Source organism: Thermobia domestica, unplaced genomic scaffold, assembly GCF_964235325.1.
Source record: "Thermobia domestica unplaced genomic scaffold, izTheDome1.hap1.1 HAP1_SCAFFOLD_373, whole genome shotgun sequence".
Classification (NCBI taxonomy): domain Eukaryota; kingdom Metazoa; phylum Arthropoda; class Insecta; order Zygentoma; family Lepismatidae; genus Thermobia; species Thermobia domestica.
In genome coordinates, this window is record NW_027656086.1 from 26,372 (window position 1) to 52,051 (window position 25,680).

Here is a 25,680-nt window from a genome sequence, read left to right on the forward strand (position 1 = left end):
GTGTATACGGAATTTTCCTTTAGCCTTCTTTTAGTTGCAAAATCCTACAGTAGAGAAAGCATCTTCCATGGTTTTAGTAAGAACTTTTTTTAAAATTGTTTTTCAAGATGTCCATACAATAGAAACAAAAAGTGACGTTAATTTTGTTTGGATCGACGAGCAACCACGGAAAGAACCAAGTTCGTACAAATTTTAATGTTATATCTTTCAGAGACTGTTGTGGAAAATTTGTAGGTAACACTAAAGTTTAATTGGGCTTTGGAAATTTCGAAGGGTGGAGAGAATCTGAACCACTTGCTAGACGTGGAGATTGAGAGGTTTCTTCTATAGACATTGAGGGTGATGGTGGCCGATACGAGATTTGAATTTCCATTGTCACTTTCAGGTTGTAATCCATCAGCAAAACTATCATTTGAATTATTTTTTTCTTCTTTTCTTCAATAATGGCACTGCTTTGACCCATGTGCTGTCTTCTTTTCACTTTCTTATGACAGATTGATCCATTTCAAAAAATAAAACAACAATAAACAGAAACAACAGATAAAAAACTTCATATCAACGTTATATTCACAGTAACACACATAAACACAGCTGTCTAAATAACATTACTGTTGGAGAAAATACGCTGCAAAACATGTCATTTCAAAAACAGTGGGGCACTTGCGCACAGCCCAGTTGACGAAGTTCAACAGTACATTAGAAAGGATACGAAAAGTGACCTACGTTACCCGCACACGAAGAGAAAGGTCTTTTTAGGCAGATTTTGAGTTAAATTTCCGAAACTAAACACAGTGTTGTAAGTCTTCCATCGATTGTCAAGGTTGATGCAATAATGGTGGTATTTTTACACGAAGCCGATACAGCAAGAGTCGGTATATTAAATTTAAAAAATTCATTCCACGTTTTCTCTTTTCTCTTTGTAATGCTATAAGTGTAGAGGGAAAGGAATCTTTTTGGATATTTAGAAAGCGACATTTTTTTTTTCTTCCGGCTACCCCTTTCGTGGAAGACTAAAGATAAAATCTCAAGGCAGAAATATTTGAAACTGAGCATGAAACTTTTGATGAGTGCTAATTCGAATTTGAAATATTTTTGCCTTGGAACCAAGTTGTAAATCTTTCACAAAGCGGTAGCTGTTTAAAATGAAAAGAGACACTAAGAACTGCATATTTTCAATTAGATAGCTCAGCCTGCGCTCACTACACAGAACATAATTCACATATGAACATGAATCTCCTTGTCATTCCTCACAACATTTGTACATGCCCCTCTACAGACACAAGTGAAGGATGTCTTGATAAAAATCGGCAAAGGGTATCATAAAGGGGAGCTTTTCTCGATTATTTTTTCAATATCTTGCACCGTTTGCAAGATTTGAGCCTAATTCCAGCTGGAGTTTCTAATTCATGTATGATCAGTGTTTTCTTTCTTCTTGCATGCAGTATGCAATGAGCAAACACATTACACACACAATGAATTATAATGTCAGTGATAAGCTATATGGCGTTCACTGGACCAAGCACTCTAAACAATAAAGATTCATCTTACACTGGAGAAATAGTTATGCTTCGTTTTTCATTATCATTTGACCATGAAACAAATGCCTGATATATATATATATATATATATATATACTAACCTGGTATACAAATGTACGGTGTTGGGATGTATAACTCGTAGGATATGATGTTTTACTTTTTAAAATTTCAATACTTCCGTGTACTCCTAAAAATGTAATAAAGAAATAACGTCCATTTAAAAAGAATATTAAATTAGAACTCAGTCTTCACAAAATTTGCAATCGATCAGTGAAACCGGCATCTTTCCAGAGTTTGTAGTTTCCGAGATATCATTGTTAAAAGAATTTACCACAAACATATAAACTTTTCTTAACCACAAACATGTAAATGTAGCATTTTAATATATAGATATTTCAAAATTTTCTTTTTTGCTGCAAATGAATGTGTGCACGTTTTATGGTAGTTTTCGACGTAGCTTAGCTATTACAGTGTCCCTATGTTCTGTACTTCATTTGTATGCCCTGAAAATTGTTACAGAATTTTCTTCAATGAAACTGTAATCCCTTTCAATTCCAGGAGTTATTAATTGACAATCGACGTTCCCATTGCAGCATTTCATCATTTTTGCCGAGATACGAGAAATTTCTGGGGAAGGATTCCTGATATACAATTTTCTTGGGGGGACAATCCCCTCCTAGAAAATTTCTGGGGGGGACGCGTCCCCCTCATCCCCCCCGGCTGGCACGCCCCTGCTCTCTCTTAAACTCCTAATCAAACCACAAGTGGTGAAAAGGAAAACATTTCTGATTTTTAGTGTTGATAACTATCGGTATGGGTAGATCAAAAACATTAAAAGATAGCGAAAAGCAGCTTTGTTTAATCAAGTATTTTAAGAATGTTCTATCTCGACTCTAACTTTCTACTAAAACCGAAGGTGGGGAAAATGAAACAGTTTTCGTTTTAACGTTAATGTCTGTATAATGCAGCTAGAAGGGCTTTTGTGTAATTCATGAAGTGCCCCAAGATTATATCGCATATCAACACTAATCTCTATACTCAAACCGGAAGAAAAGATCCGGTTTCCATGTTGAAAAATATTCCATGATCGTCTTTACGGTATTTACTAGTGTTCATTTATTTGTTTATTTTTACAATAAATCGACAGTCGTAACTAACCAGGAATCGGAATTCTGTCGTGTTCAATGGATGATTCCTTTGGTATTCATTCTGCTAACATCTTCAGGTTATAGCAGAAACAAGGACTCATCTGCAGGAGCTTAAATGATCCGTTGAAGAAGATATCAAGCGAATATTCTAGTATAGTAATTTCAGTCATCTGTGTCTTGCTTTTATTATGATACTGAAGAGAACATGATGAGAAAGAAGATGGAAACGAAGTAAATGGTACTGAAAAAAACAAGGTTAGTTGTTTCGTTAGTCGCACGAGCAGTTTATCAGTGAAACTACCACAATCTTCGCCATCTATGTTGCCTTTTCTTTGCTCTGGGAGAGGTATTCATTAAAAATCCCAGAAGCAATGTGTGATGTCAGGGAAGATTCCATTGGAAATAACTGACGTAGTATGCTTAATTCATGATCCATATTCGCTAAACATTTATTTTTCCCACCGCAGTGTCCAGGTTACATCCACGGACCTACACAGACTTATTTGGATGACAATTAACGTCGCAACGGACCCATTTTTTAAATCCGTAACAGAACGGACCAACTAAGAGGTACATAAACGTACAAGCGCATAGCTTGGATTTGGTTAAAAGCAGGGCATAGGTAAGTTTTTTTGTCTCTCTCTTTGATACATATATATATTCATATGGGGTGTCGGGTGAGAGAGAGAGAAAGCTTAATGCAAACGTTCTTGACGATTTGTGAACATGTTTTCGCACTTGGTACGAATGGCTCCTGGCTTGACTTTTCTCAGGAAATCAAGAATTTAGGTGCTGAGAGAGTTTAAGTGCTACTTAGAAAAAAAAACGAGTTTCAGACCTCAAGACTTGATAAGAAGGGAATTATGGTTATTTTAACAGCAACAATGTTCTAAATTTGATTTCATGTTGAGTCAGAATTCACAAAAATATACTCCCATGGAACTACTCTTACAGGATCACCGGAATAGATAGCTTGCTGAGTTATTTGTATCTCTCTAATTAGTTCTGATGATGAACTAACATACGTACAACATGCAACAATCAAGTACTTATCATGTCCAGATATAAAAATTGTGCTACTATTTTTACATTGAAAATTCTTGTTTATGTTTTTATATAGATAAAAAATCCTTTACTAGGTAAAATAATGGAAAATCGATGATTTTCCCAAGGCGATTAAAGTTTTCGATTTTTTTTTTTTTAAGATTACAACCAGACAACCAGAATGCTACTCAAAAATTATAACATATGCTCTGAGATGTGAATAGAGAATGAAAGTTATCTGATAAAATTCCGTGGTCAGACAGTAAAGTTACAAGCAAACGTATAGAATTAATGCAAACTAACTTATCTCCTTATATATAGATCATAAGACAGTGTAAACTACCCTTAAATTTAGTTTTTCTTTGTAATATTTGCAAATGCTAGGAAGCAATATACGGTATGTTTGAAATGGCTACTTCTGGAGTACGTAGGTCCGCATCCAGGATATCTGAAAAGGTGATTGTTTCTCTTAGACCAGCTTTTTATATCTTGTTGAATAATCACCTACATAAGGAACAAAGATGGAATCCTGTCCTCAGCAATTAACTGGTATAGGTTACCAATCATAATCGGAGAAATATAACAACTAGGGTTCGAATCTCTATGACCAATAAGTTGAAAATATGCATGTTTTATGACCGAAAAAATACAAACTATAACTTAAAATGTGCTCAAATACACACGAAGTAAATCATTTTTTACTGAAAATGCATTTAAACTTGAATTTTTAACAAATATATTTCTAAGAAATAATCATTTGTTAAGGCATTTACGTAGTTATTTTGGCCTGAATGAATATCTGTAAGCTCTGAAGAATAGATCACAGCATATTACTGACATTATAAGACAAAAGCTGAATGACCGTCTCCTCATTCCTAATGATGACAGATATCTATTTAAACAAAAATGAAACAAGTCTAAAATATGATGAAAAATAAGACTTTGTATCACTTCAAGCCCACATGACCTCATGCCAAAGTATGGTTCAAATATATATATATAACCAACAAAAACATGTTTTTATGACAACAATCAGAAACATGTTTATATTTAATTATACATATAAAAGGATAACAGGATGAAGATATGACCTCATAGAAATCCGAGCCTTAATGAAAAACTTTATTTCTAATTTACATCTTAACTCGGATGTTGTGACTGCTTTTACAACAAAAGGTTCAGGCGGTGTTTGTCTCTGATGAGGAGACAGAAAATATTGTACGTTGATTTCAACGTAACTCTACGTTGAAAAATGTCTCAGATTATTTACTGTATCCTCTGTCATAGAAAAGGAAGGTATGATATGCTTATCTTCGTAATGTACCCGACAAATTCTTTACGTAATAATTTACTTTTTTTCCGCAAATATGGAGCCCAGGAGTAGGTTTGGGCATGGAAATATAGGAAGAATTCGCACAATACACAGTTCATTCAAAATAGATGATTTAATTTTAAAAGCTGAAAAATACAGAGGAAATGAAAGTATTTTATTAACCAGAGCAACTAAATGCTCTTAAATTTTATATATGATTGTTTGGGAAACTTATGAATCTCTCGAAAAGATGATGTACTCGGTAAATAAAAACTAAGCCGTCACAAGGGGGCACGTTCTTGGGTGTCCCAAAACCCTTGATTAAGGCACCGTACACGTACATTGAATCTCCACTGGACATATTTAGGCATATGTATGCTGTATGTGTTGTGTCTTTTTATTCATGACAATTACCTGTTTTATTTTAGTTATAACTATATTGATGAATGTGTATGTGTAACTGAATGTGAAGGGATTAATGACATTATGTGTCTTAATATGTGATTTTTTTTATTGTTGTTGTGAAGCAAGTGGACATAATAACCAAAATTGAAGTCAATTTTGTACAGTCAATCACGTAAATACAGTCCCTCCTGTCCATTATAATTTAATTACATGGAATGCATGTATTCATAATTATACTATCAAGCTTTGCCTGCACGTGGGGAAGAATTGCACGTATTATAGGCGCATGTAATTAGTGTTTAATTCTTTGTTTTGTAGTAGATATTATCTTGAAGAGTAAAGCCATACCAAGGGCGTATATACTTTTCTCTTTGTTTGTAGAAATGTTTTAATATGTAGTTGAGTAATTCTTAACAGTTGTTTAGTTACTTAATGTATTCCAGAGTTCATGTAATACAAATATAATATCCGCGTAAAAGTCAAAGACCTGATTGCTGAAGTACATTTTACAATGTTTCTTGAGGTACTGCTTGATTGGTATCCACTTTTTATATAGCCTTTTTTGTAGACGTCAATGTTTTGATTATGTCACTTTTGTTTCCACAGGTGCGTTGGTATGACGAGCTGTGTTTTTCCGCTACAGACGACGCATAGAGCCAAAATTTGAGGCGTCTCTTAAGGGAAACCATTTCTGTAAAACCAAGAGGTTTCTTGCCTGGAACTAAGGAAAGGAAAGCAACCTCTTCTACTGAATTAATGTATATTGTTATATTAAAATATACGTTTAACGGATGAGTTCGACGCGAGAAAACTATATTTTTACCGATAAGATTTCCCTTACGTGCTGCCTTTAATTTGAACATTCGACGCCTGTTCACATCCATTTTCGCACACACAGAGATTGTCTAACATCTAGTGGACGTCTCTCTATATTCTTATGAAACGACCCTCGGTATACGTATGAATAGCCCACTGGACCAAACGTTCGTTTTACCTGCGTTTTACGTCTACGGCAGATTACTGGGCGTCTGTGTACGTTCACAAAACTCAGTTACTGACATCGGCACGACATATATTGCACTTTTATACAGGTACGTATATTGCATATATTGCACGACATATATTGCACTGGGCACACATTTGAATTCCTGAAGGTTTACTGGAAAAAATTTCGACAAAAGGTTTACCTCTGTTAAGGTTCACATCCACGACAAATGAACGTCTATAAGCGTACACATCAATGTCTTAATGACATATACTGAACATCTACTTACGTCCGATATGTCCCTCACTGACCCACTGACTCTCAAAAAGCGGACATGTAATGGACGTTCCATGGGGTACTATTAAGATCTATACAAACGTTCAGAAGACATCCTTTTAGTGTTCTGTTAAGGAACACTATATGTTCATGGTCAAGTATCAATGGATGTTTACTTTCTGATGGACGCAGTTCGCACGTAACATGTTGGTCCATCTTACATTCAGACGACCTAAAGCGGCTAAATTCCTAGATCATATTTGGACTTGCCTGTGCTGGGTGGGTGTTTTACAAAAATTGAATTTGCGAGAAAAATTTATAAACTTATGGCACTTGTGAGCTTTATAACATTCATGTTTTAATATCTTTTGCAGTGTTTAATCTTTTCCAAAATCTTTCTTTTCCACACTCCTTCGATATATCAGGTTTCTCATTACTGTGTGCTAACATATGCTTTGCCAAAATTGAACTTAAACTAAATCACTTTTCAGACACTGAACTCTTCTTCCTGTGTTAATTACTGCCTTCTGCCGAATGTTAATTTTGCACAAATCGTATCCCACACTTTTTCCATGGGAGCTCCTTCATGGCTAAGCGGTTACCGTACGCACCTTTGGTGTTGGAATCCTGGATTCGATTCCCGGCGGTAGCTCGGGGTTTGGATACCACGCTTATAAGAAGGTCCACATAATCTCGATGCAGAACGGGACGTTAAACTCAAAATCAACTTCAAACTCTTGGCATTGAAGAAAAATTTCACCTATGTGTAATAACGTATGTACAAGCAAATGCAGTTTGACGAAATCTCTACTGACAGTCTTGCCGTGTATGAGGATTCTTAACTGTGTATCAGGATATGTTTAGTCAAGTTTGAACGTCGACAAAGTATCCCAAACCGTTGGTATAAGTAATGTTTTTCACATGCATGTATCAACGTATGTTTAACCAACTTTGATCGTTCACTAAATTTCATTCGACTCTTCGCACATGTGAAATTTTCACACCTGTATGTATTAACATGTGTGGAGTTCAATGTGAACGTCGAATAAATTTATTCCTATACTTTTAGCATCTGTGAGGATTTTCACCTGTAGGTACTAACATGTGTGCAACTAAATTTGAACGCTGACAGAATGTGTTTCCACGCTCTTCCCATTTATGAGGTTATGTACATGCATTTGCATGTTTTAACTTGTGTCTAGCATATTTGAAATTTTTAACTTGTATGTATTAGCATGTGCCTAGTTAAATGTGGACGTTGTCTAAACTTTCTACCACAGTCTTTACATGTGTGAGGTTTTTCACCTGTATGTATTAATACGTGTCTAGCTAAATCAGAACGGCAATTAAACTTTTTCCCACACTCTTGGCATGTGTGAGGTTTATCATTTGTATGTGTTAACATGTGTCTAGCCAGATTTGAACGCTGACGAAATTTGTGACCACACTCTTTGCATGTGTGAGGTTTTGCACCTGTATGTATTAATATGTGTCTAGATAAATCAGAACGGTAATTAAATTTGTTTCCACACCATTGGCATGTGTGAGGTTTTTCATTTGCATGTGTTAACATGTGTTTAACTAAATGTGAACGCTGACTAAACTTTCCACCACACTGTCTGCATTTATGAGGTTTTTCACCTGTATGTATTAATACGTGTCTAGCTAAATCAGAACGGCAATTAAACTTTTTCCCACACTCTTTGCATGTGTGAGGTTTTTCACCAGTATGTATTAATATGTGCCTAGCTAAATCAGAACGGGAATTATACTTTTTTCCACACTCTTGGCATGTGTGAGGTTTATCATTTATATGTATTGACATGTGTCTAGCTATATTAGAACGGTGTTTAAATTTGTTTCCACACTCTTGACATGTGTGAGATTTTTCATTTGTATGTGTTAACATGTGTCTAGCTAAATTTGAACGGTGACGAAATTTGTGGTCACACTGTTTGGATGTATGAGGTTTTGCACCTGTATGTATTAATATGTGTCTAGCTAAATCAGAACGGTAATTAAATTTGTTTCCACACTCTTGGCATGTGTGAGGTTTTTCATTTGTATGGATCCTGTAATAAATTCAGTAAAATTGGGAGTGGAAATCTAGGTACACTATATGGAACAACAAAGAAATGCATAAGTTTGCATCTAAAAAAGAGCAACAAAAATATTGCATTTTTATCGTGAGGCTTTTGAAGGTAATCATAAGTTTTAGAATGGCGAAAGTGCTAAACCTCATAACTCACCAAAACCAAACTTTCAGGAGAGCAATAAATCTGTTCTGTTTTTACCCTATCTTATATGCGATACCAGGTTTTAAAAGTTAGTTTTTTCACGTTTTTCTTTACCGGGTTTTGGTTTACGATCTTTCACACGCACGTAGAATCAGATGTGGGAAATTGAATGCAACCAAAATCTAAAATTCCATAAAAAGTGGAGATACAATGTTTTGCACTTTCCCCCGATAAACTGATTTATAATACTATTGTAATATTACATAAAATCTTGTAGATATTAGAAGAAGAGAACTATTGAGGTGTTCCAGTATCATTTCTAATCTCCGAAGAAAAGGTTGTCCTTTAGTTTGATATCTGAAATCGTATCTACATTTATCTATCAGTTATCGGATTTAACTTAAATGCATATTACCACGTTACACTATCGAATGAACATCTGAATATTACAGGTGAAAATGGTGGCATGGCACGCTCTCACTGACAGAACTTGTGTACTATATCATTATTTTTTGTGGTATAACATTTAGTAATTGCGAGAGATTTTTGAAATTACAACTACCAAAACAGTTCGTATTATGACAAAGAAAGAAAACAAGACTAACACCATTTTTATAAATTTTGTAGAAAACACGTCATTTCAAGCAGTATGCTAGTCTCTACTAGTGCTTCTAATATCATTTGAATACTCTGAGATATTAAATTTTAAACCGTTATACAATCTTTAAGTCTATTGATATACATCTAGGTGAAAAAAGCACTCTTGTTAAATAAGAACGTTTGAGAATGCTACGCCCTGAATATTAATAAAATGAAAGAAACATGGTATATATTTAATTATGAAAGAAAGTCATCTTTACTATTTAAAATAAGTTAGCTATTTTGTTGAGTACCTATCTTTACTTAAGTTTTTATCATGTTACTTCCATTCAAATTGATATTATAAGGAGAGAAGAAGGATCAACAAATATACGTCAAAAATTATCATCTCATGTGTCTCGCTTGTTAAAGAAGGAAAATTAACATAAGCTTATCGTTTAAAATAAACGGTTGCATGCACAGGTGTATTGGAAAATGCTATATTCAACAGGGAGAAGAGTAACATTGAACATAAAATTATCAGTACTTACAGTTGAGCTACAAATTCTCTGCTATAATTTCAGGACACATGTGAATACCTTGAAAGTATACTTTACACAGATGCGCACTCTGTCTCCCTGTTTTGTTACGTTTTATTGTCTTTTTACGTTACTATCATTAGAATTAGTGTCCTATGAGTAAGAGAAAAACTTTAAATTGTACGCGAAAGCAGAGTATCAGACAATTGGATTACGTTACGAAGGTTAAATTTACAATATACGAAGTTCGACAAGAAAGTAATAAGAAAACTGTTTTAGCTTCTGCTAGCAACGCTGCAGTGTGAAACCGTCGCCAGAGTGTGGCATTGGGCCTGCTCCAATAGCACAGCACGTGGCACGCACGAAATATTTTTCACTCTGAAGTTAGAAGTTAAAGAGTGCGATCGTGTGATCGACCCCTGTCACAACAACAAAAGCACGTAATAATGACCAGTGCTACGCAATCGCCTTCTGTATGAAACTTGGTGAAACTGCCTCGATAACGTACCGGAAGATTTAGCAGGCCTTTGGAAATAAACTGTTATCAATAGCAGAGGTGTATTGTTGGTACAAAATTTTTGCGGAAGGCAGAACAGAAATCGAAGATGAACATCGTAGTGCGACTCACAACAATATGGATGGAGGAGGGCACAGACAGAGAGAGGGAACTTCTCTCAGAGGATAGACGATTAACCGTGAAAATGATTGAGGATAAACTGAACATAAATCGAGAAAATGTGCGTCTGATATTAACTGCCTCGCACAAGCTCCCTTAACCCGTTTGTAGTGGCGGTTTAAGTTTGCAGGGTTTCCAGTATCAGCTAAAAAAGACATTCTTCTTACGTTATTGCCGGGTCTCGTAATTGAAATGTTTCCTGAAAACCAGTTGACAAGTGTTATTGGATTTAAGGAACGAAAACCGGAAATTCCCATTGTTTCCTAAATGCATAAAATTACCATATGATTTAAATTCGAGGGCAGAATGTATACCACAATAATTTTTTCTCCCCATGTGTTCCATTGGAATTGTGAAATTGCATGACGAGAGAGTTTGACATTTGCGCTACTGAGATTTCTTTGTTTTCCTATGTAGCTCTAGTAACACATACTTGAACTACGAAAGAAATATGGCGCCCTGTTACTGTCCCCCAATTGTGAAGAGAAGCCAGTTATGATTAGATTTCAATGAATCAAAGGGCATACACCAAGAGAAAATTACTGTAACATGCGTACCGTATATTTTCTTGGGACGATTATATGGACTGTTGCAATGTTTCCAGTTATTGTGCATTCAGCCAAGCTCCAGGCGCCCGGTAACAGCTTCAACATTGCAGATTATCAGCGCTATCCAGCCAGCAATTCTTAGTGACCGTCGTGTGCACCTGCGAACCTTATTGCAGAAATTCAACATTTACTATGCTGTAGTGTACGACCTTGTTCAGGACACGTTGCAATTCCATAAAGTTGGTGCTCCCAAGGTGCTTAAGAACCTGACAGATAACCACTAAGTTCAGCGAATGATGACATGCTTGGATCACTTAAAGCGTTATGCCCTCTGTATTCAATCGTGGATGTCTTGGGCATACTATTAGACGCCCGAGACCAAGCACGTCTTTATGGAGTGGAAACATACTGGTTTCCAACACGACAAAAACTAAACGTAATTCAATTTGCGAGAAAAATGCTTGTGACAGTGTTCTGCGACTTTTGTTATTTTATTGGGGATTTGTTACACAGGACCACTGTAAATGCTGCAACGTAAATTAAAACTTTGGTTACTGCTGCGTCGTGCCCTGCGTGACAAACGCCGCTACAATAATGGTGACAACGTTAAACTTCATCATTACTGCCAGTCCACAAGTCTCTTATGTCTCACACTTTCACATCTCTATGTTCTCATGAAGAAATTCCTCACCGGTCAAAATTTTGCGACAGATGCGGAAGTTAAAACAGCAGTCCGCACATTCGTATACTCCACCATAACAGACTTTACGAACAGGGCATTCTTAATCCGGTACCACGCTCATAGAAACGTATTGAGAAAGTTGGTGACTGTAGAAAAGTGGATCAAATACGTAACTTTATTTGTGCTTTGTTTGGTTTTTGCATATTAAAATTTTTTGGGAAAAAATATTGCACGTTGCTTTCCGATCTGACCTCCGAATAAGATGTATTGCACAGATATCCATTACACATCATCTGATGCAGTTTAGTGATCACAGCTTTGCCAGCATATAAAAAAAAATAAACTAGGATACCTACATTTCTGTTGGAATGCCAAGAAAAATTATACAGCTGTGAACCCATACATCTTAAACACTACATATAGACTAGTTTCGGTATTCTAATATGTGAAACGTCTAAAACTGCAAAAGGCCTCGTGGCACAAAATTTAAAAAAGAAAAAAAAAATCAGGCAAACAAAATATTTTCATCATTTTTCATATAAATAACGCAATTTCATGTTAACTTATGTGAACTGGCAAAACAGAATCACAATTTTTTCCTAAGTAAATCTAGTTCGAATTGCCGGTTTTGTTCGCGAGTTAATACACAAAAATATTCAAGGGAGAGCACCTTGTGGGAAATTTTTCTTCAGTACATCTACTTAGTTTTAATGGTTTATACATGGTATAACCTTTTTTCCGCGATAGAGGGATTGAAAATTATGATACAATATTTTTAATGTTGTGATTAACACTTAACCTATATAAATATTTAAAAGGCCGAAACTAAAGAAGAAGAACACATTTAAAATAAAAATTTAAAAAATATCTTATTTCGAGGCTTCACCAACGGATTCCGAAGAAAATACACATTACACTTATACTTTCTTAGTTAAAGTTTCTTTATCTTTGTAGAAATGCATCTTGAAACAGGTCAATATTTCAATCCAGCCAAAAGTATGACTGTGAAAGTGCAACGATCCTGAGCCAGTGTACAATAAGTTTACCCTGGCTCTGTATACGGAACGATCTGTAGAATTCAAAAGTTGAAGTTAAGCATTCGTATTTTTGATATACTGTTGTAGAGGTGTCGGGTGCTTGTTTCACTGGCTAAAAGCAAAGAACTTATTGTGCATACGTTCACGAAATTATGAATGAGAGCCTAAAAAGTTAAATATTTCCAACAGACCATGGTTCCAATAGAAGTTTTGATAGTAATTTTTGCTGTGTAATTTTACCTGCATATGTGAGAACTGAAGAAAATGCAATATACTCTTCATCGTTAAACTTAAGTATACATACGGTAATATACAAAACACAAACACCCTGTGGTTAAGTGGTTCCGTAGGCTCATGGCGTCAGATAAAGAACACCTCTACTGGATATAATCCACGATTAAACCAAACTACACTGGTTTTCTATCACGCACTTTAATAGGCTTCTGTTGTATAATCTCTCTTGTCGCTTCTGACCTACAAACCCGCCTACATAGTTTTACACTTTAAGAAGAATATTACAATTCCCATGCATATTTCTGTCGCAAACAAAGTGAAACTATTAGCTTAGATATTTTCTTTGCATTACTTTTGTAAATATATCTGATATCTTTCTTTTATGAACATCGACTCTACATTTAGTGACGTGAACCTTCATTTACTTCACATAACGTTAAGTAACTTACTCAAATTTTGTTTTGAAAATTCGTAGGTCTTATTTCCTGCATGTTATTAACCATCTATATAATACAATATATTGCAAAATGTAATGTTATTCAGCTTAATTAGAGGCGAGATAGTTGGGTAAATGATCCATTTTTCAACGTAGTATTGCATGTGCATTATTTACAGTTGAGATATCTTGTGAATCTGTTCAACAGACAGTATCTTCTTTCTACTCGATTACAAGTAATGTTTACAGGCCATATGTTAAAAATACAACTGTAGCTGTGTGATGGTCTATACAAATATCTACATTTATCTCCATGATTACATCAACAACTATCACTTACAAAAATTATTATACATCCAAAGGAAATTTCTTCTACAACACACCACTGGTATTTTGCTTTAGAATTATACAAGCTAGTAAACTTTTGTAACACACACATGAATAAAATTCATTGAACGGGACGAAAGTTTACTGATATAATTACACATGTGCTAACGATTATATCATTGCATACCAAAAAATGTGACCCAAATTAGAATCGAACTCACGACCTTACACTCGTAAGTCCGGTGCGTTACCGGACGCTAATGCAGAGTAGTTCTGACGTATGATTAACGTCATACTAGGGGCCGTCGAACCCTTCAGCATGGCTCTAATGACACGTCAGAACGATTCTGCATAGAGCCCAATAGCTTTAGCTTTTATTTATGATACTTAGCAAAATGATAGAAGCGGACAAAGTATCGCGTACATATGAAAATGAGGAAATAAACAGCTGTTCAAAAATCTCACCGAAATATTTTGGTACAGTAAGAGAACTACAAATGATCAAGTTAAACGAGTTCGTGAAATGCTTTTAATTGATTGAATAAGTGATAGGATGTTAGCGAATGTGTGACATATACAAAGTAAATGTCGAAATGTTAAGAACGTGGCGTGGGTAACAATATATCATTGTCTTAACGACGAATTAAATATCGTTGCTTTACTTTTGGATAGTAGTTAAAATAACAATAACTGGTGGCACTGGAGGAAAAAAGGGTGAAGCAGCTACATCGTCCTTAATAATTCGCACGTCTGCCACAAATCTGTTACACTACTCGAATTTTTTCATCTATGACTAGGGGTCAACCTAGTGACATATATTACACGAATCATCAGTGCCAATACCCAAGTTAAACAAGTGAATATAGATTTAAAGTGTGAAACTAAGACTTCCAAACTAAGCGAATTCAATATTCAGACTGGAGGTAATACATCTGTAAATACTGGCTGCAATAGAGAACAAGGTCAAAAATAGTGTTTGTTCCTTGGACACTGATTCCATGCAAAGAAGGGGTTATTTTTTCTTACGCTATTAATTCTGTCCAAATAAATCTTGAAAACTATCGTTAATTTGAAGCACTTCCAATTTGAATAGAGGGTGGAGGGATGAGATACAAGCTACACTTGGGACGCTGAAAAGGTCTCAAAAACATCCCTCTACATCTTTTCGAGTTTTTCTGTATGAAAATCTGATAACAGAAGTACCAATAAATTCAACCACTTCCGGTTTCGATGCGCTGCTGCGGGTTGTGAGCTTTTATATAAGAAACAGAACTTATATTCTTTCCAAATATAACTTGTCGACATCTATTATCATTTGGGTTTTTTATGATAACCTTTGAAACCAGAAATGGACAGTTTCAACCTCTTCCGGTTTCATCTTAGAGTTAACGTAAAACAAAACCACTTGTTGTCAAATTAATGAATTAAAAAGCACTTATATCAATATGTTTTATCGTTTTAATAAAACTGGTAATAATTGTAAGCTTGAAACAATTTCTGTTTTGGAACAGTGTTGTCGAAAGTTATGCTAACTTGACCTGAGACGCTGGAAATGGCTGAAATCTTTTTAAATAAAATAATTACACGCTATTTGTCACAATTTTCGTTTTACGTCGATAAAAGTTGAAACTGGAAACTGGTAATTTTAAACACCTATGGTTTGAATAGAGCTTCAACGGAAAGTAATGTTTTCTCGACCAGCAAACTCGAGTCGAAGAACACATCCATATTTTTTAGCGTTTTGGCTCTACGGAAATCAGTGTTTAAACAGCAATGGTAAATCTAAGATTTCCGTTTCTCGTATAGTGCTGTAAATAGTCACGTTGAACAGTTTGAAGAAAATACTTCTCCCCATTTATTAGAGTTTGTTCTGTGGCGATAAATGTTGAAACCATTTCTCGTTATTTCTAATCACTTCTAGTCCGAATAGAATCTCAACGCAGGAATTGAACATGTTCTTTAAATGCCAAATCGATTGCAGGAAACCGCAAGTTAATAGCTTTTAGCGCTTTTGCTGTAAAAAAATCAGTTCTGAAATTGGATGTAATTGTAAATGGGATCAACTTGCCATTTTAAAATTCTTTGAGTTTTATGGTCAACGTTTCCACCGGCTTGGCTAAAGGAGACAGTGATGATAAGAAATGAAAGAAATTGTGGAATGATAGTAGCGGGATGGGGGAATAAGCCCGACATAACACACGCACACGGTGTTTGTCCAACACAAAATTCACTTGGCAGCACTTGCGTTCGAAACAAAGACCCATGCACCAGAAGCGAACGCTCTACTACTGAGCCAGTGCGCCCTCACTTTAAGAATGTTGAGGATAGTCATTATACATTGTGTTGCGAAGCTGAATCCTCTGCCCAAGTGTTTCTCTTAATCATATGTTGCAATTAAACGCCGAATTGTTTTCAGAGATCCGCGTTACCCTACCTGCTACCGTTTTCGTTTTGATACGAAAATGAAATCTAACTGTTATGTCACACGCTTATGCCGACCAGGCTAAACGGGACAGGGATTATGAGAAATGAATGAAATATCGAAACGAAGAAAATAGAACCCCAAGGAAACCTACTTACACAGTGTTTGTCTACCACAAAGTCCGATTGGCGCGAACTAGGATTGCAGCACTGCCCAGGTGTATCAGAGGTGAATGTTCAACCATTGACCCGTTTTCATTCAAAATAAAATTAAATGAATTCTTTAGTTTCACGTCTCACGGGTATGTCGGCTAGTCTAAAGACAAAGGAATGATGAGAAAGGAATGAAATATTGAAATGAACAAAAAAGAACCAAGAAAAATCCACATACACACGCTTGTCTGTCTTTGTTCAGAAGCTATAATGTTGAAACTGGAAATGATCATTTAAAAAACTAGCGGTCGGAATAAAGGCTTAACGGAGAAGATGGTACCGACATTTGGGAACTGAACCGATTGTAACAAAGCATATCTCGATATCCCTTACCGTCTTTTGTAGATAGAAGTCAGTATAGAAACGAATTATATTTATAATTTCAGACACTTCCGAATTTGCTAGGTTGTTGCGCGTGTGGTATGTCATCTTTAGACCGTCCATTGAATGTAAAAAAAAAAAAAAAACATTTGTCAATATGTGTTATCGTTCCCGTTCTATGGTGACAAATATTTAAACCGAAACGCATCATACTCGGTTTTAATCGCTCCGGTTTGAATAGGAGTTAGCAGAAAATGTAAGAAGCTGAAGTAATAGTTAATTTGAACAACATCCGGTTTTGCCAGAGTAACAGACAGTCATGATACGTATGTTATATATAGATACTGAATCGTTTACAAACAATCACTTCTCGTTGTGTGTTACAGCTACCTTCTGTGGCAATAAAGGCTAAAATCAAAATGACTAAACTGAATAAATTTCGGTTTGAAAACAAGGTTAACGGACGAAATAGGACCTATTCTTAAGACACTGAAATACTTATAATAAAATCATCTTGAAAGCATTGACCGTTTATCTTGTACGGAAGTCAGTCATGAACCGGACGTCATAGTAAATTTGAACTACTTTCCGTTTCGGGAGAACTGAGCGAAATAGCGCAAGTAGTAGAGCGTTTCCTTCGCATTCGGGAGGTCTTGGGTTCCATTCCCGTTGCTGACCATCCTGACTGGGGTTTTCCAGTCTCCCTCAGTCCTACTAGGCAAATACCAGGATAGTACCAACTAAATAGGCCCTGGCCCACATCTGCCTATTTCTTTTGATTTTTATTGCTGTTGCTAGGTATCCACTATAAAATGGCCTCTGAGCTGTATTTGGTGATTGTTAAATAAATAAATAAATAAATTGAATAGCCTTGAATGTTGTGCTAAGACGATGAATCATGCACAAACATTCGCTTCTCGATATAATAAAATTTTCTATTAAACTTAAATATATTAAACTTATGCATGTAACACCTTAAAAGTCTCAAAAGCTGCTTTGGTTTTATGGACATTATGTAATATTACTTACCAAAAAGACTTCTGTATACAGTTCATAAAACTAGAGGTGGTATTATATCAGATTCCAAACCAGAAGGATCAATTTTCGAATTTCAGATTCGAAACCGTTTTAAGAAATGAAAAAAATCCTTGATTTTAAAATATATTTTCTACTAAAGCATACAAGAAACATTTCTACAAAATGCAGAGTGTGATTCATTCACTGCTAAGAGATTACAAAAATATTTATTTCACTCGTATAATAAAAGTAAAATAAGGCCGAAAGTACATATAGTTACAAGCTACAGTGGCGAGAATAATCCGCATAATGTCAAAAGACTTTCAAACGAAACAGATAAAAAAAAATATGGTTGTTTTGTATTTAGGGTCATTCTCACGTCCAAAATCTAGAAAAACAACAACAGATAATTTATTTTATTCTTCTAGTAAGAAAGACTGACCTCAGGTTCCATTTTCTGAAGTTAGAAGAAAAAAATGCAATACAGAAGATGGCTGAATCTTAAAATATACTTGAAATAGAGCGGTTTGGAAATTTTTCGAGGCTTGTACTAGAGATCTTTTATGTTTCCTAAATTCCCAAAAATGATATCAATATTTGTCACTCACCGAAAAAATGACAGGATCTCTATTTTAACCATCCGCAGTTACAAGCCGAAAAGCAGCACTTTAGATACCCAACCTTACAACAAGATTATATACAACGATTCAAAATGTTTTTAAAGCTTGCCAGTAGAGTTAGCGTCATGCCAAATATATACTTTGACGATAGTTTCCAATAGGGTGCAAACAAGATTTTCTAAGCCCGAATGTGTTTGAAATAGAACGAACTAAACTCTCTTTGTAACTTGTAGCTAGGTACATTATAACATTTTTCTCACATCCGGAAAGATAAAGCTCGAAATTTACTACACATATCTCATAAAAATTACAAGATAAAAAATCATACATTTCGCACTTTGAAGTTGAATCGTTCCGTTTAAAAACTACAACTCCAGAAAACGTTACCAATCATACTATTTGAAATGTTATCAAACTTCGAATTTGTAATGGTAGATTTTCTGTTTCTCAATGCAAAGGATATAATTTGAAATTTTCTTGTATCTACTGCCTCAGTAAATATATATATATATATATATATAATTTTATGCAATCTAATGTGAAAATGTCATCAGATACCAGCAACGAAAATCTTTTCTTCTTCTATTTTCCATTTATTCTAAATTTTGACCTGTTATTTATGCCAATATGAAAAAACTACCATTGAAGTGTTTCATTTTAAATAATCATATTGAAATTTAAACAATGAAAAAAATTGAGTTGTTTTTCTTTTTAGAATTTGGAAAAGTGTACGGAGGCATAGGTATGAGGCATGAAAAAATTACCAATAGTTCTAATAGATACACGCCTTCAATTTTGAACGATTAATGGTGGATATTCTCTTTTAATATAGGGTACAATTTGAAATCACGTCAATTTTCTTAGACCAATGTAATGGGTTAATATCTTTTCTAGAATCTATAGGAGTGTAAATATCGACCTAGATATGTCACGAACTATTTCCTAGCTTTTCCTCCTTGAAACGGGTTTCGAAACATTACGGATCATTGGCGTCATTGTCAATATTAAAGAAGATTATTTCTTAGGTTTGTTCTTCATATCAGTAAAAAAAACTGCATGCTGTGATTTCCTCAAATACTCAACGAGTATGATTATCAATATACATTTTGCAATTATATTTCTTGTGTGCTTTGTCAAAAAGTAATTTAAAATAAATAATTCTTATTGCACTTGGTTAGCTAAAAATTGTTATTGTCAACGGCATTAACTTCTATTTCATCATTTCCAGTTGAAACACCAGCAGCTGCATGAAAATAATTTTAAAAAATACTGACGAAAATAAATACAGAAGAGTATTTTTTTGCGTTATCCGTGCCTCATCCGGTAAAATTACAATTCACTATTAATAATAACAATAATAAATATATTATATTTATTATTATTATGAATGAGCAAAATTAATATCAATGTGCAAATTGGGATTGTTCTTGACTTACTTCAGGTTTAGTTACTGAATCTATCACCAATTAGTTTAGTGACCGCCAAGACAATGGATTAGATACCGACAGCAGCCCTTTTCGATTGTTCTCATATCTTCCCCCATTCCAAACCCTAGGGGGTCTCTCACCTAGATAGTACTTTTCTCCTGGTTTGTAAGTTACATGTGTATTTCAACTCATTGATTGAAATCAGACTACGAACCGAGTTCCATCTTTGACACGTGATTGATTTGTTTATATATATTTATATATATAAGTGGGAGTGTGCGTAAATTTTGAACCAACCCTATTTCGTTATGTTTCCTTGTCTCCAGTTAAAGTTTACAACCAAACGTTTATAAAAAGGCTACGATTTCTTCCAAACTATGATGTTCTTGATACAACTACTTTAAACTATCGAACTCTACTAAAACTCTACTCTGTGAATTTCTACACCAGAGGAATCAACACGCAAGCATTCATTTTTTACAGATTTACTGTAAAATCCACAGAATTATAAACAACATATAAAAAATTCGGGCAAGCTTTTACTTTGACCCGGACAGTGCAACCGATTTCTCTTACCCGGTTCCCGAAGCAGTTTAGGAATTACATTCCAGTCGCTCCGACCGATCGTGACGTAACGCCGTGTGGTATTATCATGGTGGCAAAAGTGCAATGAAATTACACCTACGTGGCTTCTAACTCCCTTCTAACGCTCAGCTGATTCGTACGTAAATAGGTAACGTTTTCGTTAACCGTTTAGGTACCATTGTTCCCTTTTCGAAGCAGGAAATTTTCAGTGTTCTAGCGTTGTATATTTTCTATATTTCTGGTCTAACATTGAGTGGTATTATAAATGAATGAATGGTTAATTGTTTTATTTGCTTTAATTTCACAAAAATGTATATTAAATAATTTATTTCGATTTTTTTACAATTGATGTTTTCGTGCTTTTTACAAGAGGTTGTATTACTGAGTGCTTACGACGTAATATAGAAGTTGGTAAGACTTTCTGTGGACAGTTGAGAGATCAGTGTTCATGCTTTTTATTAGGGTGAGAACGTGCGTCTGAGACGATCGTTTCTTATTGCGCAAATGATATATTTTAATGTTCAGATTTGGGAACATTGGTACGTAGCGAGTTAGTTTGAATATTTGTTGTCTAAAATCGCGAAATGGCAAGGTAATTTTTTACGCTGGATGAAATAGTAGGCACTTTGAACACTTTGTGTGTTTCTGATCATGAGCAAACGAATATTTACATTCTCCCTCCAGATTGAACAGATGACATTTCAAACGAGGAGCACATAAATGAAGACGAATTAGTTCCTGTCATGCGTAAGGACGTATGTGGTGAGTTGACAGAGGCAGTGAATAATGACATCTATGACGAAAATGAGCTCGAGAATATACCATAAACATGATCATCTAAAAAAGGAAGGGAAACAGTGTGTGCCTAAGTGCAAACATGTTGCAAAAATTAGCCTCAATCCCATTTCTTGTTCACCAGAAAAACTTGTGGTTTCTCATCCTAATCTTGACGGTAGTTCTCCGATAGATATTTTCTTCAAGATCTTGCCTCCATCATACACTGAGCACCTTGTTCAAATGTGTAATTTGTACGCACAGCAGAAGTGAGCTCCACACATAAAAGTATCATATGAACAGTTACAATTTTTTGATTTATTACTTCTCAGTGGGTATCATATTCTCCTTCTGCGAAGTTCTATTGGAGTACAGCAGACGACCTGTGCATACCGAATGTGTCATCCGTAAAGCCAGGAGCCCGTTTCGGACAAAAAATATTACCATATTGTTGACAATTCTAACTTACCAAGAGGTGACAAATTTGGGAAAATAAGACCTATATACGATGAACTACAGAAGAACTTGCAGTAGTTTGATATCTTTCACCAATCTTTGAGCATTGATAAAAGCATAGTTTCGTACTATGGGCATCACATCTGCAAACTGTTTATTAGTAGAAAACCACTCCGTTTTGGTTACAAAATATGGTTTTTAGGTTCTTCTGACGGTTATCCATATGCAATGGACCTCTATGGTGTAAACGACAATAGTACTGATAACGTTACTGAGGATATCCCATTACGAACGAGTTATTCGTAGTCTCACATCAATCATAGAAAATAATGCCCAGCACGAAGTCTTTTTCTATAATTTCTTCACATCTTATGATGTTCTTTTAGAATTAGAAGGAAAAGGCAATCGAGCAACAAAACAGTAAGAGATAATCGTGTTCAACAGTGTCCTGTGACTCCACAGAAAAACTTGCTAAGGACGAAAAAGGAAAGTTTGACGTCAAAAGTGATGGTAATGTGTGCTTTGTAAGGTGGAATTAGAGTGCGGTTTTAACTGTTGGTTCAAACTGTTTTACAAACTTGCCAGTAGAATCAGTGAGGAGATACTCTCGTGTACATAAAATAAAGGTTCCAATTAGTCGACTATTCGTTATTCAAAAGTACAATGAAGGAATGGGAGGACTTGACGTTATGAATCGTCTTCTTGCATCATACAGACCGAAACTCAGATCTAAGAAACGGAGGTGGAATCTTTTCAATAATGCGCTCAATTTAGCAGTTGATTCTTCTTGAAAATTGCATTGCGAATTTAACACAATGAACTCACATATCTAGTTTTTGAGGGAAGTTACCATGTGTCTTCTTCGCATTGGAAACATGACATAAATTAGGCCAGGTCCAAGATCGTATATCCCTATCGAAGCTCGAAACTCTGACACGCATTACATTGTAGATGCATTACAAGAACGATGAGTAGTGTGCAAATCTTATACAAGAAAAATGTGTTTTCTGTGTCAAGAGAGATTACACCAGAAGTGTTCTCCAAAGTACCATGGGTTGTAAGCATCTTTTCAAAGACGTGAAAAAAGACTGTTAGTTTATGCTCAGCAAAATTCATGACTAGTATCGAATTTGAAACACTTTTTTGCTATTATAAGTTTTTCAATTTCCTAAAAATTGTTATATAGTTTATAAATATTGTTATATAGTTATATAGTTTATAAAAATACTAATAAATACAGGTACATATACTAAGAGTAAGTGAATTGTAAGAATAGTAAATATATATCTAAAATAAAAGCTTGTAGGTATTCAAGTGTACTCATACGTAAAAACGTCGAGCCCTCCAATATATATTTACCCTCATATCTACCACAAATGTAACAAGAGAAGAAATGTTAGACATATTTGAATTTGCCCCGTGTATAAACAATGTCTTATTTTACTTCTAAGTATTAATATATGTAACGTGTAGGGAAGATAAGCAAATCGTATTTCGTATATATATATATATAAATAATTAGAGAAAGTGTTGTGAAAGTAAAACTAAGACGTTAATTCTGCAAACGCGAGGTACCAATGTACCCAAACGGTTAGCGAATTTGCGTGTGAAAAGTATATACCACGTGAAAGCTCCAAAGGCACAAACAGTTCCAAGAACTGACTGAGGCGGAAACAGTTCCAGGAAGTGACTGAACCCATAAGAACCGATTGAAGTCATTGCCCGACCCAAAGTAAAATCTTGACCCAATTCGAAATAATATTTTAACAGACTAGTACATAGATATCGTAAATATCTTGTATTCTTACTTCTAAGATACCTACCTTCATAAAAATAAATTAATCATGATCGAATCTGTTATACGCGAATTCACACACAAAGAAGCTATTAACCATTGTAAATGAAATGAAGTATAAATGTAATTGTCGCAGTACTAGAAAAATATCCGAGACTTGAGGGATCAAGATAATTGCAAAATTTACGTTAGTAATGTATTATATTGGAACACAAATATGTAAGCAATGGCAACATATTGGAATGTTTCATATAACATCTTAACTAACGTACAAAATCAGCATGAAAGATAATACACTTTATGCCATATAGTGTGTTTCGTCCTATGCTTGTTTACATGTATATTGACCTTTTGTAACGCGCCTGTTCCCTACGCAACACTTCGCTCCTTCTCCGGCCAACATGCTGCGGTCCTGCCCTGAATTACATAGCCATACTTCTTTGTAGTGGCAAGCCAGCACAATTTGATTCGTGTCTTTTACATAATAATTCTTATTGTATACGTACACTAAAGTGCTGATGTGAAACTATATGGATGAGTGCAACTTCGTCCCACAAAAATGATTTTGAAAATAAAAACAGCCGACTTTCAGCAAATGAAGTAATATATGCATTGAATTTATGTATAGGTTTTTCAATAAATATCCACCTTTTTTTAGTTAGACTTATGTTTTATTAATGACTTTGGAAGACCTTCGGATAAGTGGCGTATTCGAGATAACTTGGGGATAAAGTTACAAACATCTATACGTTTGGTCCGGTATAAAAAAATCACGCTAGTATTTCGGAAATTTTCTGATCCCATTCAGCCACGGAGGTTTTTTCTTAAACAAGCCTCTATATATGGAACACTATCGCAAAGTACCCATATCAAAAATATCTACAAGAATTGGTTTGAAATGTGTATTCATTTTTAGGTAATGATTCCTTCATTAAGATGGGTACACTCAATTGTGTTTCTGGGTACAACTAGTCTATGTGTGCCGCGCCACTTCCAAACTGTTGATTATTAATTTATGTTAGACGTAGGCCTACCTCCCGTAACTATTTCTCGAAAAGTATTCCTTACAACTATAAAATTTTGTACTCATGTAACTGTATTATCAATCTGAACCAGTTATTGTATATAAAATTTAACATTACCTTTCTGTCCCAACTGAATTTGAACTACTTGCAGTTAATTGCTTGTAGTCATCACAGTAAGAAGCGCAAGTCTCTTCAACCTCTACTTTTCTTAGTGTTTCTATATTATTTCGACAGGCAGAATCTTTTACTGCAAATTCAGATTTCATCATACCAATGTTTAATTTGACATCCGAAGAATACATAGCTACATCTTTCTCTCTTGTTTGCTCCCCTTCGGTTGAAGATAATATTAATTCTTTGCTGTCAGTTATCATTTCGTATGTCCATCCTTTCCCTTCGAGTGGATCTTCCTGAGGAAAACCATAATCATTTTCTTCTTTGTACAAAAATTCCAACTTAACAGATGCTTCACCAGCCATTATTGCTACAAATTTAATACGAACTTGCAACTATGCTTGATACTTCCATTTTATTTTATGGTGCATGTGTTAATGAAATGGCTTACAAGAACGTTCATAGAAGCAATTTTATACTTGCAATCAAACATGCAATCACATCTTTAAAAATTACAGACTAATTACTCCAGTGTTGCCAGGTCCCTAACTCGAGAAGTCACTACTGGGCCGCCAAAATTCCGCCACGTTCCGCTACCCTTACTGAAATTCCGCTATTTTTCACTGCATTATAAAATTAAACATAAATGGTAAAAAAAAAAAAAAAAAAAAAAAAAAGAACGCTGTTAACAAAAGTGCAAAATATTTCACATATTAATAATAGGACTAAATTCGTGTATATAAGATCTGCTGTCACCTGTCTTTTCTCAGTGTTTGTATCTGATGAAGAGGATGTTGGGTCCTTGAAACTGTAACACATTGTAAGTATAGTTTTTAATATATTTCATTCTGCTCTGGTCAGAACTGTGTTTTATTTGTTACTCTACGTTTGAAGAACTTCATTGTTTGT

At 35.0% G+C, this 25,680-nt stretch overlaps 1 protein-coding gene across 2 annotated transcripts; it reads right to left on the minus strand.

Annotated features, from left to right (window-relative positions):
- Positions 1–836: 836 nt before the first annotated feature.
- On the minus strand, positions 837–25,680 carry LOC145676808 (uncharacterized). 2 transcript variants are annotated; one of them, XM_081747585.1, is made up of 2 exons: positions 24,775–25,680; positions 837–1,725 (listed from the first exon to the last, which is right to left on the minus strand). In XM_081747585.1, the coding sequence occupies exons 1-2, from the start codon at positions 25,134–25,136 to the stop codon at positions 1,707–1,709; spliced, it is 381 nt and encodes a 126-aa protein (XP_081603711.1). In that variant the 5' UTR covers positions 25,137–25,680; the 3' UTR covers positions 837–1,706. The 2 variants fall into 2 exon arrangements, with proteins under 2 accessions (XP_081603711.1, XP_081603710.1); XM_081747584.1 differs by lacking the exon at positions 837–1,725 and adding an exon at positions 3,797–8,780.